This window comes from Carassius gibelio, chromosome A17, assembly GCF_023724105.1.
Source record: "Carassius gibelio isolate Cgi1373 ecotype wild population from Czech Republic chromosome A17, carGib1.2-hapl.c, whole genome shotgun sequence".
NCBI lineage: Eukaryota > Metazoa > Chordata > Actinopteri > Cypriniformes > Cyprinidae > Carassius > Carassius gibelio.
In genome coordinates this window covers 11,978,543-11,992,169 of record NC_068387.1, presented here as the reverse complement: position 1 = coordinate 11,992,169, position 13,627 = coordinate 11,978,543, and the positions used below count along the sequence as shown (strand labels likewise).

Sequence of the window (13,627 nt, the reverse complement as noted above, 5' to 3'; positions counted from 1 at the left end):
TAAGGTACTGTTTGGCTGTGAGCTCTCCATATGCCCTAAATGCTGAGATAATAATTCTTAATACGTTTCTACACTCTCTGTTTCCCTCTCTTAACCCACTGAGATGCTTTGCCTGAGCCGAAATGATTTCAGATATCACACAGCCGTCAACTCTGTTATGTTGTATATGCCTCAAATCTGTGGTTGCACTTTACACAATTTAGATCCCAGCGGTTTTTACAATATTGCTACAAGTGTGACCGCTTCATATAATAACTATTAATTATTAATAATATTAATAATGTTCATCTTCTGGCTTGTATTAATTTTTTGTAAAAATCCTGTCATACGTGCACAAACCGACAGTCACCATTTATAAGCTACTACTAAATATTGTAGAAACGTAATTTTCTGTAAAGTTGCTTTGTAACGATTTGCGTTGTAAAAAGCGCTATACAAATAAACCTGAATTGAATTGAATTGGATTTTACTCATCCTCCGCTTTGCATGCTGTCTCACTCCACCTCTTTCTCCCCTCCTACACTCTCTCTGGCTTCATGCGTGTAGTGTGTGTGTGCATGTCCGTGTGTGTACGAGAGACGTGCGACATTCTTCTGTGTGTCAGGATAAAGCATGGTAAGCGGCGTCTTTCTCCACTCCGATGCGTCACTGTTTTGTTCTACACGTGTCTGTTTTGGATGTGCGTGCATGAGGGGTGTAGGACGGTAGGGCTCCAGATTGATTCCAGGGGGATCTGTGGGGCAGGATGATTTCAGGGTGCATGATCTACGGCGTTCAGAGCAGCCACTTGGTTTCATAACAGCTGCAGTGGTCTGATGTAGTGGTCCAGGACATGTTATTGTGGCTTTTCTGAATGGAGGCTCATTAGGTGCCACTGTTTGGAGATGTGGTTAATGTAGTTCACAGGGAGAATCAGGATGTTTTGTTTATGATTTGTGCATTCTTGGTTGTGTCCTTCTGTATCTTATTTTGCGTGTTGCATGTTGTGCTTGTACACATTTTTGCGTTGTGCATGTGCTCTTGTGTCCATAGTGTGTGTTTGTGTAGAGGGGGATCTGTGTTATTAGTTTTTATTATGGGGATACAATGTTCTCAGGAGTTTTACAACAGACATTTCATGTATTTGATAATATAATTTCAATACAATGTAATGGCCTGGCTTTAATTGAGAAAAAAAAAAAAAAAAACTACATTATAATATAATAAAAAATTATAAACCAATAATATACGTAAACACAAAAATGTTCAAGAATTATATCAGATAATTCCAAATACAATGTAATTGCTCTAATTCGGGGGGGGGGGGGGGGATATTACATATAATATGTTAAAATGTAACATTTCAGATTTTATATTTTTATTATTAAGCAAAACATGCCATCTCTCTGCTATACTATTTATTCTGACATGCAAATACTTTCATATGTCATTATGGAGATACAATGCAGTTTTATATGGAGAAGCAAGTAGTTTTGAACCAGACGTTTTATGAAAATAAATTGTAATATATATACATATACACATTTCTTTCTTTTTTTTCAAAATATGGCATCTCTCTGCTAGATTATTTAGTGTCTGACATGTAAACAAATGATCTTAATAGACCTTAATCTTTAGATGCTGAACCTATATCATTTATTTTATCACAGCTGGGATGTATTAACCAATCCAGGACTCCAGCTTTAAGATTTCTAACAGATGTGGTGATTGTAATGTTTCATTAATTAATACAATCTTTTCAATAATTACAACAACATCTTTTGTGGCATGTCAAGTACTTAGCCGCAGAATTTAGCAAAGCACATATCAGCACTAGCAAAATAGTTCATTTGACCTGTGGAAAAGATTAATTGAATAAGGATGATCACTAGAGAAAAGACAGAGAGATTTATACTGAAGCTCAGCCTGCACTTCAGTGGCTTGAGCTGTGTGGATGTTTGGAGGGACAGTGTGTGTGTTGTGTGTTCACTGAAGCGAGTGTGTGGTGTGTTCAACTGGTGTGTGCTTGCTGGGTAGGGTTGGCTAAGGATACTGCCTGGAGGGGCTTTCAGCAAACGGACAGATACAGAGGAGACTAAAAAAAGAAACTGTAATTAAACAACTGTTAATACTAAATTTAGGGGTGCACGATAAGTATCGGCCGATAATTAATGCACAGAGCCATTGTTGACTAACAAGCTGAGCAAATTCACGTTCATTATCACAAGGATTCAAGCAGCTTGTCAGTTAACAATGGCTCTATGTAGTGACAGCTGCTCTATGTGAAATCACACACCTGATGAAATTTACCGCTGATTAGAGAACCGGCTTAACTGATGAGATTCGCATTAATTATCGGCCGATATTTATTGTGCATCCCTAACTAAATTACAGTCACATCTTTCAACTGCACAGGAAAAGAAAATATAAAACAGTGTTTCTCTGTTAACACATTCGTTAATAGGAGGAAATATCATACTGCAATTATTAGGGGTGTAACGGTATGTGTATTCGTACCGGACTGTTTTGGTACAGGGCTTTCGGTTTGGTGCACGTTTGTTCCGAATGACCGAATGCAATATTTTGTTAGCAGAACATAGGTACATTTTCGTATTCATATTAAGTGGCGGAAGTCTCTGCGTTCAGCGCAAATCCCGCCTTAAGGGCGGTGACACACTGGCTGTTATTGCTGTTGTGTGTGTGTGTGTGTCTGAAGCTACAGTTGCTGTGTGAAGTGTGTTCCAAAAAAAAAAAAAAAAAAAAAATGGACGCGATCCGAGAAAAGGTCGTTAAAATCAATGTCCTATATTCGTTTTCGAAACTTGTGTTGGTTGGTCCAATCGATTCGTGCAATAGATTTTCGAACATAAAGTGACAGTCATGGTTTTAGACAAGACAGGAGAAGGGATGGGAAAAGATCTGGGCACAGTTTTTCCAGAACTTCGTGCCAAGTAAAAGCGGTGTCGAGCTGTTTTAATGAATATTTTAGATGTATTATGGTGCCCGAACCCGTATGACTTTGAACAGTGACCGCAAACATTTTGTTTACTGCAGCCACAGCCATCATTACCAAGCGCGAACCATTGACTCTGACAATGAATGAGAGGAAACGAAGCAAACGAACAGGCCATAGTGTGACATCCGTGTAAACATAGGTGACGTCACAGGGTTTTAGAGAACGTAGCCTTCGTTTGTATGTAGGCCTAGGCAATTTATATATTTACAATATTTACTAAAATATAATTAATATAATTTTATTGCTTTTGTATTAGTTGTTTGAAGAGTTAAAAAAAAATTGGTCGGTCTTAATGCAAATTTACATCAAGCAAGACGGACTAAAAGCAAAAAAAAAAGTTTGTCCTAAATTGACAGGGTCGGTCGGGTTACGGCAAACAAGAATATTTTTAAGGATGGCCTAACCAAACAGTTGACAAAAGCCATTGAGTTCCATAGTATTTTTCTTTCCATATTTTATTTCCATATAACTGCTTGGTTACCAGCATTCTTCAAAACAATTTTCTGTGTTAAACAGCTAAACGAAATTCATACAGGTTTTGAACAACTTTAGTGTGAGTATATTGATGACAGGATTTACATTTTTGGGTGAATGATTATTCTAATAGTTTTATGTTGGTTTGTTGCATACAAACATAGTGGGAAAAGATCTGCAGTCTAGTTAATAATATTTTGCTTTGCTTTGTTCTTAGGTTGGTGTTTTTTTAGCTACCAGGGTGCCGCCATAGCGTTTCCAGGCCCCTTGAACAGCACATTGACTCGGGCCCCCACTGTTGAATCCCCTCTCTGATCTAGGCCCTACTGCACACTGCAAACATGTTTAGATTGCGTGTGTTAGTTTGAGAGACATACCCAGGCTTACCATGACTGGAAGTATAATAAATGCACATTGACCGTCCGATGACCCTTTGCCCCTGAGCTAACCCCACCCCCACCTCCTCTCTCTGTTTAACTGATGAATGGAGAGGAGATTGAAGATCAGGTGAGGGGGAGAACAGGCCCTTGTGCTTGCTGTGCTGATTACTACACAGCCCTGTCATTGAATCTTACAGCTGTGTGACAGTTGTAGAAGAGATACATATTGTATCTGGCAGTGCCTCTGCATTTAATTTTTTCATTAATGTATGTGTGTGTGTGTGTGTGTGTGTGTGTGTGTGTGTAAGGTTAAAGGCAGGTGGAAGACATCAAGGACATATAGTGGTGTGTTATAATCTTGACTTGCTCTAGTTCTTCATAGTATGTGTTTGTCCAGTTGTGTGTGTCCTTTTACAAGGGTTTAGATCTTCATATTCACACATCAATCCATCCTGTATCTCATGGCCATTCTGTTAATATAAACCATGTTTATTCACATATACATGTGTTGACACATACCGCAACATTAGCGGTCTATTAAAGTGACCATATTCTACATTTTTATGCAATCTTACACTGAAAGTTATATTTATAATGCTAGTTTGTTTTTGCATCAAAAACAGTCGACATTAAACTGGCTATTTTTGTTACTGTAATTAATACTAAAAGAGTTGTACATTTAATTGACTTGTGTTATGAAGAGCTAAGTGCATGGGAGATATACCAGCGTAATTCACACTCTTGTTCATCAGAGAAGGTTGATTTTCATAATACACATTAGATGTTAATGTGCTCATGGTTGTGATGTCGTAACCATGGCGATTTCTGAGTGACCTTTTTGCAGCAGTTTTTTTGCTCTAAATGGAGGGAGGAAGTGTCAGTGGGGTAGATTAAACAAGGGAAATCCAGTTTTCCATTATTCGTCCTCAAGGGGAAAAAAAAATTCTCCCATAATTTATTCACCCTCTTATTGTTCAAAACCCACATGATTTGCTTCTATCAATGTGACACAACAGGATAAATGCTGCAGAATATACTGTCCATTTTGCATGTAGTAAATTGATAGTAAATTGGAATCTGGGTTGTCAAGCTCTTACCGTAAATGAATTAATAGACCAAAATTTACTGAAAATCTTAAAATTAAATTGTATGGAGCCCTTCACATGACCTGCAGAGAATTAATGTGGTCAGTTCATGCAAACAAATTATTAATACCTTGCCATGGCTTTTTGGGACCCCATTTTATTGTATTTTTTTTCTCCTGCTCATTTTGTAGCTCCACAAACTACATCCTAATTCTCTATCATAATATGGAAAAGAGTAGCCATCACATTCTTCACCATTTATTCTTTTGTCTTCTACGGAAGAAAGAAATTCATACAAGTTTGGAATGAAATGCAGAGTAAATAATAACTTAATATTACATTTTTTATTATATATATATATATATATATATATATATATATATATATATATATATATATATATATATATATATACTGGCAGTGGGGTTGCTGTGTCCTGCTTTCCTGAATGTATTCTCTCCCTGTCTTGGTCAGCACATGCCAGTGATCCGCTATAATGACGGGAATGCCGTTTGTATGTGATTCCCTTGCTTGTGGCTGCAGTGTTAACCCTCGTCTTCCCTGTTCCCTCTCTCCCTGCACCAGGCCCGGCTCACCTCCTGTTCATCCACTTGTAGTGTCACAGAGGTACAGCATGTTTTACACAGCGCCGTCCATCACCCTGTGACTAACCACGCCCCTCTCAGAGACTCGGCCAATCATTGCTCACACATACCTCACATGTGCACAGCTCATCCTTGTGAAGCAAGTCTGTCACATTGGTTTATTTACCCCCAAAAACGCCTTTAAGTTTGTTTGGTGTGTTTATGTGTGTCCTTCAATTCATTAGTTCCTCATGAAGTCGGAGCTTTTCTTTCCTAAATAAGGATGAAGTGACACAGAATCAATCATTTGTTTAATGCAAAACATCATAAGTGCAGTATTTTTCAAAATTGATAAAAACATTTGAAGCTGCTGTAAGCAATATTTTTTAAATACTCCATCAGCCCAAAACCAAATCTTTGTAGTTATTGATATTTTGTTATTATTTTTTTGTTTTGTTTTTACATTTCCTATTATTCTCAAAGCTGATTCTCATTACTGTAATAGTCTTTAAAACATGTTTTATTTATTTATTTTTTATTTTTATTTATTTTTTTACATATCAAAGCCAATAAATGCTATCATGATTCGTAAATACTTTTATAGATAATGTCATACCATTTAAATAATGTATCTTTGTTTTTCACATTACAGTAACGAAAATAAACAAAAAAAAAGTTTATATATTTTTTTTACATTGCGGTAATGAGAATTGTAGGGTGGAAGGTGATTTTTTTTTTGTTATACATTTTTTTCCCTTAGTTTTTGAGTTAAATTTGATCAAGACATGTTTGTGAAATGTGAAATCCGATTCGCCCTTAGAGGATGGCTTTTGGGAGAGTGTTTGAAGGGATGAGCGATGGTGGCAGAAGTTAACATGATGGCTAAATTGCTTATGGCAGCTTTAATAACCACCAAATGCACTCTTGTCCTTCAAGACTTTTATCTCTCATAAAATTGTTCTTTTCTACAACACTTCCAGTTTCACTAAGTTGGAGGGGTTATAGAAATGAGCTTTAAGTGCTCATTACCCATGGAAGCCTCCTTTGTTTTTGGCAATCCGCTGAAAGCCCAGCGTAACACACAGAGACACACGCTGCTTTGCTCCTCTTTGGTTGCGTAGTAGAAGTGGGATTATTTTGCTGTTTTGACCTCGCTTGATTCCCCCTCATATTATTCATATCAGTGTTAGATGATTCTTAGAGTGTGTGTTTGTGACAGTGTATATTGTGAAGTATGTGTGTGTGTGTTTGTTGATGAGGAAGGCTGTATCAGGTGAGTTACTGTCCTGTGGCTTCCTCCAGGCCTCACGGAGAGAGTTCAGGGCTCACCTGGATGAGGTCATCACGCTCAAGTCAAGGTACTCTACCTTGGACCAGGTAAACAGATATCCCTTTCACCCCTAATCTTTACATAAATCAACACTCAGTCAATCACACACACACACTAACATGCACTGAAGTGTTGCTTGCGGCCCACAGTCTGATGTAGCATCAGGGCAGTTTGTTCTGTTATAGCTTTATCTTCTTGTCTCGAACAATCTCTGTCTCTCTCTCTTGCTCTGTTCCAAAATCTAGTCAGCTGCCTTGTTGTCTGTCAACTACAGAAGTGACTAACTTCTTAGTGCTTCGACTCGAATCAAATGTTTATATTAGATAACATTTCTATCAATATGTTTCGTTTTATATTAGATATAATCAATATTTTTCTTGACTTGTCTGCTGTCTTGAATGATTTTTTTCCCAAAAAATTTGTTGCTGTGTATTTTGCGATTGCCGTGTTCTCTCTTCTTACAATTTAGCCAAATTAAGTTCTTTTAGAAGGCAACATAATTATTTAATAATTTTAATTTAATCCAGTTAACTTTTTTATCAAGTTTTATTCAGTTTCATGCTTTCTTCCCTTAAAAACAATGAATCTATAAAACTTTATAATATAATATAATATAATATAATATAATATAATATAATATAATATAATATAATATAATATAATATAATATATTTAAAGTTTAATTCAGTTTCATGTTTTCTTAACCTAAAAATAGTGAATCCAATATACATACATAAATATATATAATGTATTACATAATGGTATACTATATTTAAATTTAATGTTACTAAAATACTACTGTTTTTTTTGTTATTAAAATAAACTTTATTTTATTTTATTTTACTGCATTGTACAGTTAGGTTAGTAAATTAACTGCATTAAATACACTTTGAATATTTAATTAATGTAAATATTTAAAACGTGGGCTGATAATTTATGCATTTTGACTTTAAATCAAATAATACATTTCAGATTTAAGTTTGATGTTAATCATGTTTTCTACAAAATGTATTGTAATACATTTTTATTTAATTCAACTAATATGATCTTTATACAAGTTCGATCTTTATAATCATTCAGCATACATTTCGGAGCAGCTTTCATGTCTGAAGTGTGCCTATAATGGCTTAAAATGGTTTTGATCGCTAGATTTTGGAAAAGAGCCTCTCTTTCCCCCTCATTCTCTCTTTTCTTTCCATCCCTCCTTCCGAGCTAATAAAATGGCTCGCCAGCATTACAGCTGTTAGTTTCCATACTGTTTATCAATCATTTCTGATTGGTTAATCACAGAGCAGAGTTCCTCTTATTGGGCCTGACACTCACTTGTTAATAATTCATTCCTGTTCCCCAATTACTCCATCTTCGTTTCACTGGTCAGAGATTAACTCTCATCTGCCCGTATGCTGACACATGGTTCCCTTCCCCTTGTGTGTGCGAGGACGTGTCTGTTTGTGAGCATGTGTTTTCAGTCCACTGAGTTCTTTGGTCCGACTCTGATTTAAAGAGACCTGACGTCTCTGCATTGCCTTCATTGCCTCCGTCCATTCCTTCAGCCCCTCTTGTGATCACTGGTTACCTCTCATCTCCACTCTGAGCTCATTCTGTCTGTTGTTTGATGAAAGGAGGTTAGATGTACAAATAGAAGGAGGGGAAGAATAAAAAGGGTCAAGGATGTACAGTTTTCCTTCCCTGTACATACAGGACTTGTTATATATATATATATATATAATAGCTTTTTAACAGCATACTAGTCTGAGATTTTTAATATACATTTTAGCAGTAATTTTTTTATATTTTCATTCTCATTCCTTCATTTGCTTTGATAAACGAAGTCTATGGTTTAAATAATCTGGACGACTTTAGATGATAACTTTTAATCTAACTAATATTAATAAGCATAATGTATTATTATGCATAAAGTATTTACAGGGATTTCAATAAAACTTGAGTTATACATTTAATTTTATTTTATTTCAAAATGTTGTTTTATGCTTTCAGTACAGTTTAACTGAAACCTACATAATGCCATTAGATAATGTTTTGCGGAAATTAAATGTAGAATATTTAATTAATCCCGACGGTTAACATTTTGGCTATGCTAACCCTGATATTTTAATGTGTAACTATCCATGTGTTTTCTTTGTCATTCATTCATCCATTTACCTATCTATGTCCATTCCAAGTGAACGCCCATTTAGTCCCCTCAGACTTTAAATGCAATGATGTAACATACAAACTCTGCCCTGCTCTGGTGGCCATTAGCACACTGACACTCAGCATCACCAACACTGTCTTCTAAACTCTCACTGGAACAAGTATGTGGCGTGTGATTTTGCTAACTGTGCTGAGTGACATTGTGCCTCCTCTTCCTCGCTAACCTGTGCTACCTTCCTGGATGGCCGGCATAATGCCCCACTAAACATTAGCCACAGGACCGAATGAAGCCCAGCCAGATCTCTCTTCACCTCTCAGTGCTCATTCGTTGTCATCTCAGCTTGTTGTGTGTAAACCGAGCGAGTGTTGTCTCAGAGAGCCTTTAAAACTCATTTGGTTTTCTTTTTTTGGTCTCCCAAAGCTTCTTCTTTGCTCTGTCTGTTGTAAACCCTTTTGTTTCTGTTCATTGCCAAAGCTCCACTCTAGGCTGGAGGGGCTCAAAGATGATCGCAGGAACCATAGGACCTTCGACTCGCGAGTAACTATTCCCAACCCACGCAAAAAAAAAAAAAAATTAAAAAAAAGGAGCTGCTTCCATCCGCAAACTCTGCTTTGCGTCAGGAGTCCAAACTCCTTGCTTTACACTCTTCTTCTCTCTCCTCGTCTCTGTTTCTTTCCTTCTCTCTCATGATCTTGTCTGTAGACGTCGCTCTTTCTAATGCTCTCTGTTTTATTAGCCGTCTGGTGTGTTGGAGTCTCTTGTGGCCATTGAGTTCTGTTTCTTAGATCTTTTTCCTCCTGTTTTTCTGTTCCTTTTAAGTTTGATCTCCATTTAGATGCAGTGTTTTATTGCTGTCTGCTGTATGTGAGCTGCACCTCATCGTTTTTGAATTCTCTCTCTTTCTTTGCTCTGTGTCGATCATTGATTTGTCGTGTTGGTGCTAGTCTGTTGTAACTGGATCGTGAGTAGAAAGGACTTGGGACTTGCTTGTGTGTCTCCCCCTATAGGCCAGGGGCATTGCGTCTCAGCACGAAGGACACATAAAGGGCTGTTTTTAATGCTTTCATGCAGTAAATCAAAGACTTAATATCTATAAACCTCTGTTACGATAGCTTCAAGTCAGTGTGTATTTTTGCATGGAATTTGATTGCCCTCTCATACCATTACTCTTGGCCTAAGGGAACTCCATACTTTGATACTTTGTATTGGTAGATCCCACACTTACAGCTGAGTGTATAATCAAATTTGCTATTATTATTATTATCTTAAAACAATCATGGCTCATTTTGAGAGAAATTTATCTTAAAAGGGGTCAGAACTGAACTGCAAGGGACGGGGTGCTTGATTTTTGGCCATCGTATGGAGCCTTCTAGCTGTTAAAGTCAACATGAAATCAAAAAATCTATTTTTTTAAATAAATATTTTTTTATAGGGACACACATATATATATATATATATATATATATATATATATATATATATATATATATATATATATATATATATATATATATATATATACATATACATATATATATATATATACATATACATATATATATACATATATATATACATATATATATATATATATATATATATATATACATATATATATATACATATATATATATATATATACATATATATATATATATACATATATATATATATATACATATATATATATATATATATATATATATATTTTTTTTTTTTTTTTTTTTATGTGATACAATATTTTTATTTTATTGCCTCTGACCAATCTTGTCTGACATCTATTTTGACATTATTTTAGGCTACTGTTGTAGATGTAGTTTCACAATGATTAACAATATCAAAGAAAAAAGAGAAGAATGACCTTTGGGTTAAGTCAAGATGCTTTTGAGGCTGAACCTGACCTTTGAACTCCAAGTTCCAGTCATAAAGCAAAAAGAAACCCCGTTTTGTTAGAGAATGCCCACTTTTCATGATCCAATTAATTCTTGATGGATAAAAGCAAGTCTTCCTCTACATTGTTACATTCATTAAATTGTAAAATGACAAAAAAAAAAAAAAAAAAAATCACACAAAAGAAGGATTTCAAGTTTTATCAAGCTATAGAATATAATTTTTTGAAGAAACAATCAACATATTAAATGCCTAATTTTTTTTATTGAAATTTTCCAATTGAATATTCACTCTGAAATACATCATATTATAGCATTACAATATTTCATGTTGACTTTAATGTTCATTATATCAGATTCTTTTCTGGAATCAGGTTGTTTTGGGCACTACAATGCTACCATAAAATAAAACATAACTTTCCAAGACTCGCTACCGCATTATGTCAAGACCATGATGATAATGATAATAATGATAATAATGGCAGTAGGATTGAAAATGTTGTTTTCATTTCTTTTTTTTTTCAAGCAAGTTTCTTTTGGTTATTTTGTCTGGATGTGTAGATGATCATCCTGATCTTTATGAATCCTGTCAGTGGAATGCTAACTCTCCTGGACGGAGGATGGGGCTCCTTTTGTGCTCTAAGTCACGTCTTTCTGTCTTTCTTTTCCCAATTCCTTTCTCTCTCTCTCTTCCTCATTCCCTCTCATTCTGTCTGTCTCTCTCTATATCTGTAGGTGCAGTCACGATGCAGCAGCAAGGAGAACATCCTGAGAGCAAGTGGGTGACCGATTGTGTATTATCGGGATGTTTGTGCGTGTGTGTTTTAGAGCATGTTTAAATTCGCACTCTTTGTCTCAGGTCACAGTGCAGTGGATATCACCAAGGTAGCTCGGAGACACCGCATGTCCCCGTTTCCCCTCACTTCTATGGACAAGGCCTTCATCACTGTCCTGGAGATGACTCCTGTCCTGGGTACTGAAATCATCAACTATAGAGGTGAGACCATTGCTTGTTCATACCAAGCCTAAACTAGATCAATGGACTTTTTCATAAACTAAGTGTGTGAAGTGACACGTGGCCAAGTATGGTGACCCATACTCGGAATTTGTGCTCTGCATTGAAACCATCCAAATCCACACACACACACACACACATACCGTGCACACACCCAGAGCAGTGTGCAGCCATATTGCTGCTGCACCTGAGGAGCAGTTAGAGATTCGGTGCCTTGCTCAAGGGTTTCACCTCAGTCGCGGTATTGAGGGTGGAAGAGAGCGCTGGTTATTCACTCCCCCCCACTGACAACCTGAGACTCGAACCTGCAGCCTTTGGGTTACAAGTCTGACTCTTTAACCATATGTCCACGACTGCCTGTAGGTACTTATATTTAATGATAGCAGTTTTTATAAAGTATTAAAAAATTCTTAATCTTGGCAAGTTATTGGTGAACGTGAACAGCTGGAAGGAAATTAAAATGTCAAAATATGGGATCTGTACATTAGGACCTGTAATGTCAATTCAGCCTAATATACCTGCAGCTGTCATTAGTATTGATCAAACAACAATATTAACAAGAGTCTGTTTATGGCTGTCCATGGCTGAATAAATTTAGTAGCTGTAATGAGTCCTTTACAATCAAACATTCGAAAAAAGACAGCAAACAGTAAAAATGTATTAGTTACAGTTAAAGCAGCAGTAGGTAACTTTTGTAAAAAAATATATTTTTCAAATATTTGTTAAACCTGTCATTATGTCCTGACAGTAGAATATGAGACAGATAATCTGTGAAAAAATCAAGCTCCTCTGGCTCCTCCCAGTGGTCCTGTTGCCATTTGCAGAAAATACATCACTCCCATTAAGAAACAACCAATCAGATAATCAGATAAACCAAATAAGATGATTATAATCATTGCAGTTAGTGGTTAACCAATATGTCGCCATGGCCGATATATTGGCCTATATTTGCTATTTTTCAAATATTGGCAACGGCCGATACGTTTTTCTGCTTGGCTGATGTGTTCGAGGCGGGACTTTTATTTTGACGGCGCTGAGAGCGGCACAGCCTGAGCACACAGTGCTCACACTCTCTCTCTCTCTTGTTCGGCGTCATTGTTAACAGTTCTGTCTAATATGGATATAATCTGTCTAATAATCAGATAAAACATAGGAATTAATGTATAAAGAATGTATTGTAATGATTTCTTCTATATTAGTCCTGTTAGTAATAGTAAGGCAAATATTATAATACTTTCTCGTTTGCTGTCAGCATTAAACAAATACGCATTTATATAATTTAAAACAAATTTTTGACTAATGAACATTTAATTCCACAAACCTTGCAAACTCAGTAAAATCCAGCTGGGAGATCTTGTGAAGTGTGCATTTTTATCCTGCATAATCGCTAGGGATGCACCGAAATGAAAATTCTTGGCCGAAACCGAAAACCGAAAAAGAGAAAATCAAGGCCGAAAACCGAAACCGAAACACCGAAATAAATTATGCCAATTATTAGTACCATTGCATTTATTGCTATGACCGTGTACTAACTTTACTAAAATTAAGACATTGCAATTGCATAAATTAATATTAAAGTTTCAAAGATAATTACAATTACATAACTTATAAAAAAAAAAAAAACATAAAAATACATAATTACAAATGATGTAAATATTTATTAAGCACATTGCAACAATGCACAGTATAAAATAAAATTCAAACTAAAAATTTATCCCAC

The 13,627-nt window shown here is 35.9% G+C and overlaps 1 protein-coding gene across 6 annotated transcripts in view; it reads left to right on the top strand.

Moving 5' to 3' along the window:
• Positions 1-13,627, top strand: part of LOC127933455 (gephyrin) — an 84,971-nt gene that overhangs the window by 50,481 nt on the left and 20,863 nt on the right. For 4 of the 6 annotated variants that reach the window (XM_052530472.1, XM_052530471.1, XM_052530470.1 and 1 more), the window contains 5 exons: positions 5,520-5,561; positions 6,821-6,895; positions 9,478-9,540; positions 11,628-11,670; positions 11,752-11,889. In XM_052530472.1, the coding sequence (XP_052386432.1) occupies positions 5,520-5,561; positions 6,821-6,895; positions 9,478-9,540; positions 11,628-11,670; positions 11,752-11,889 (361 nt within the window). The remainder of the gene's footprint in view (positions 1-5,519; positions 5,562-6,820; positions 6,896-9,477; positions 9,541-11,627; positions 11,671-11,751; positions 11,890-13,627) is intronic. The other 2 variants (XM_052530474.1, XM_052530473.1) reach the window with 1 other exon arrangement.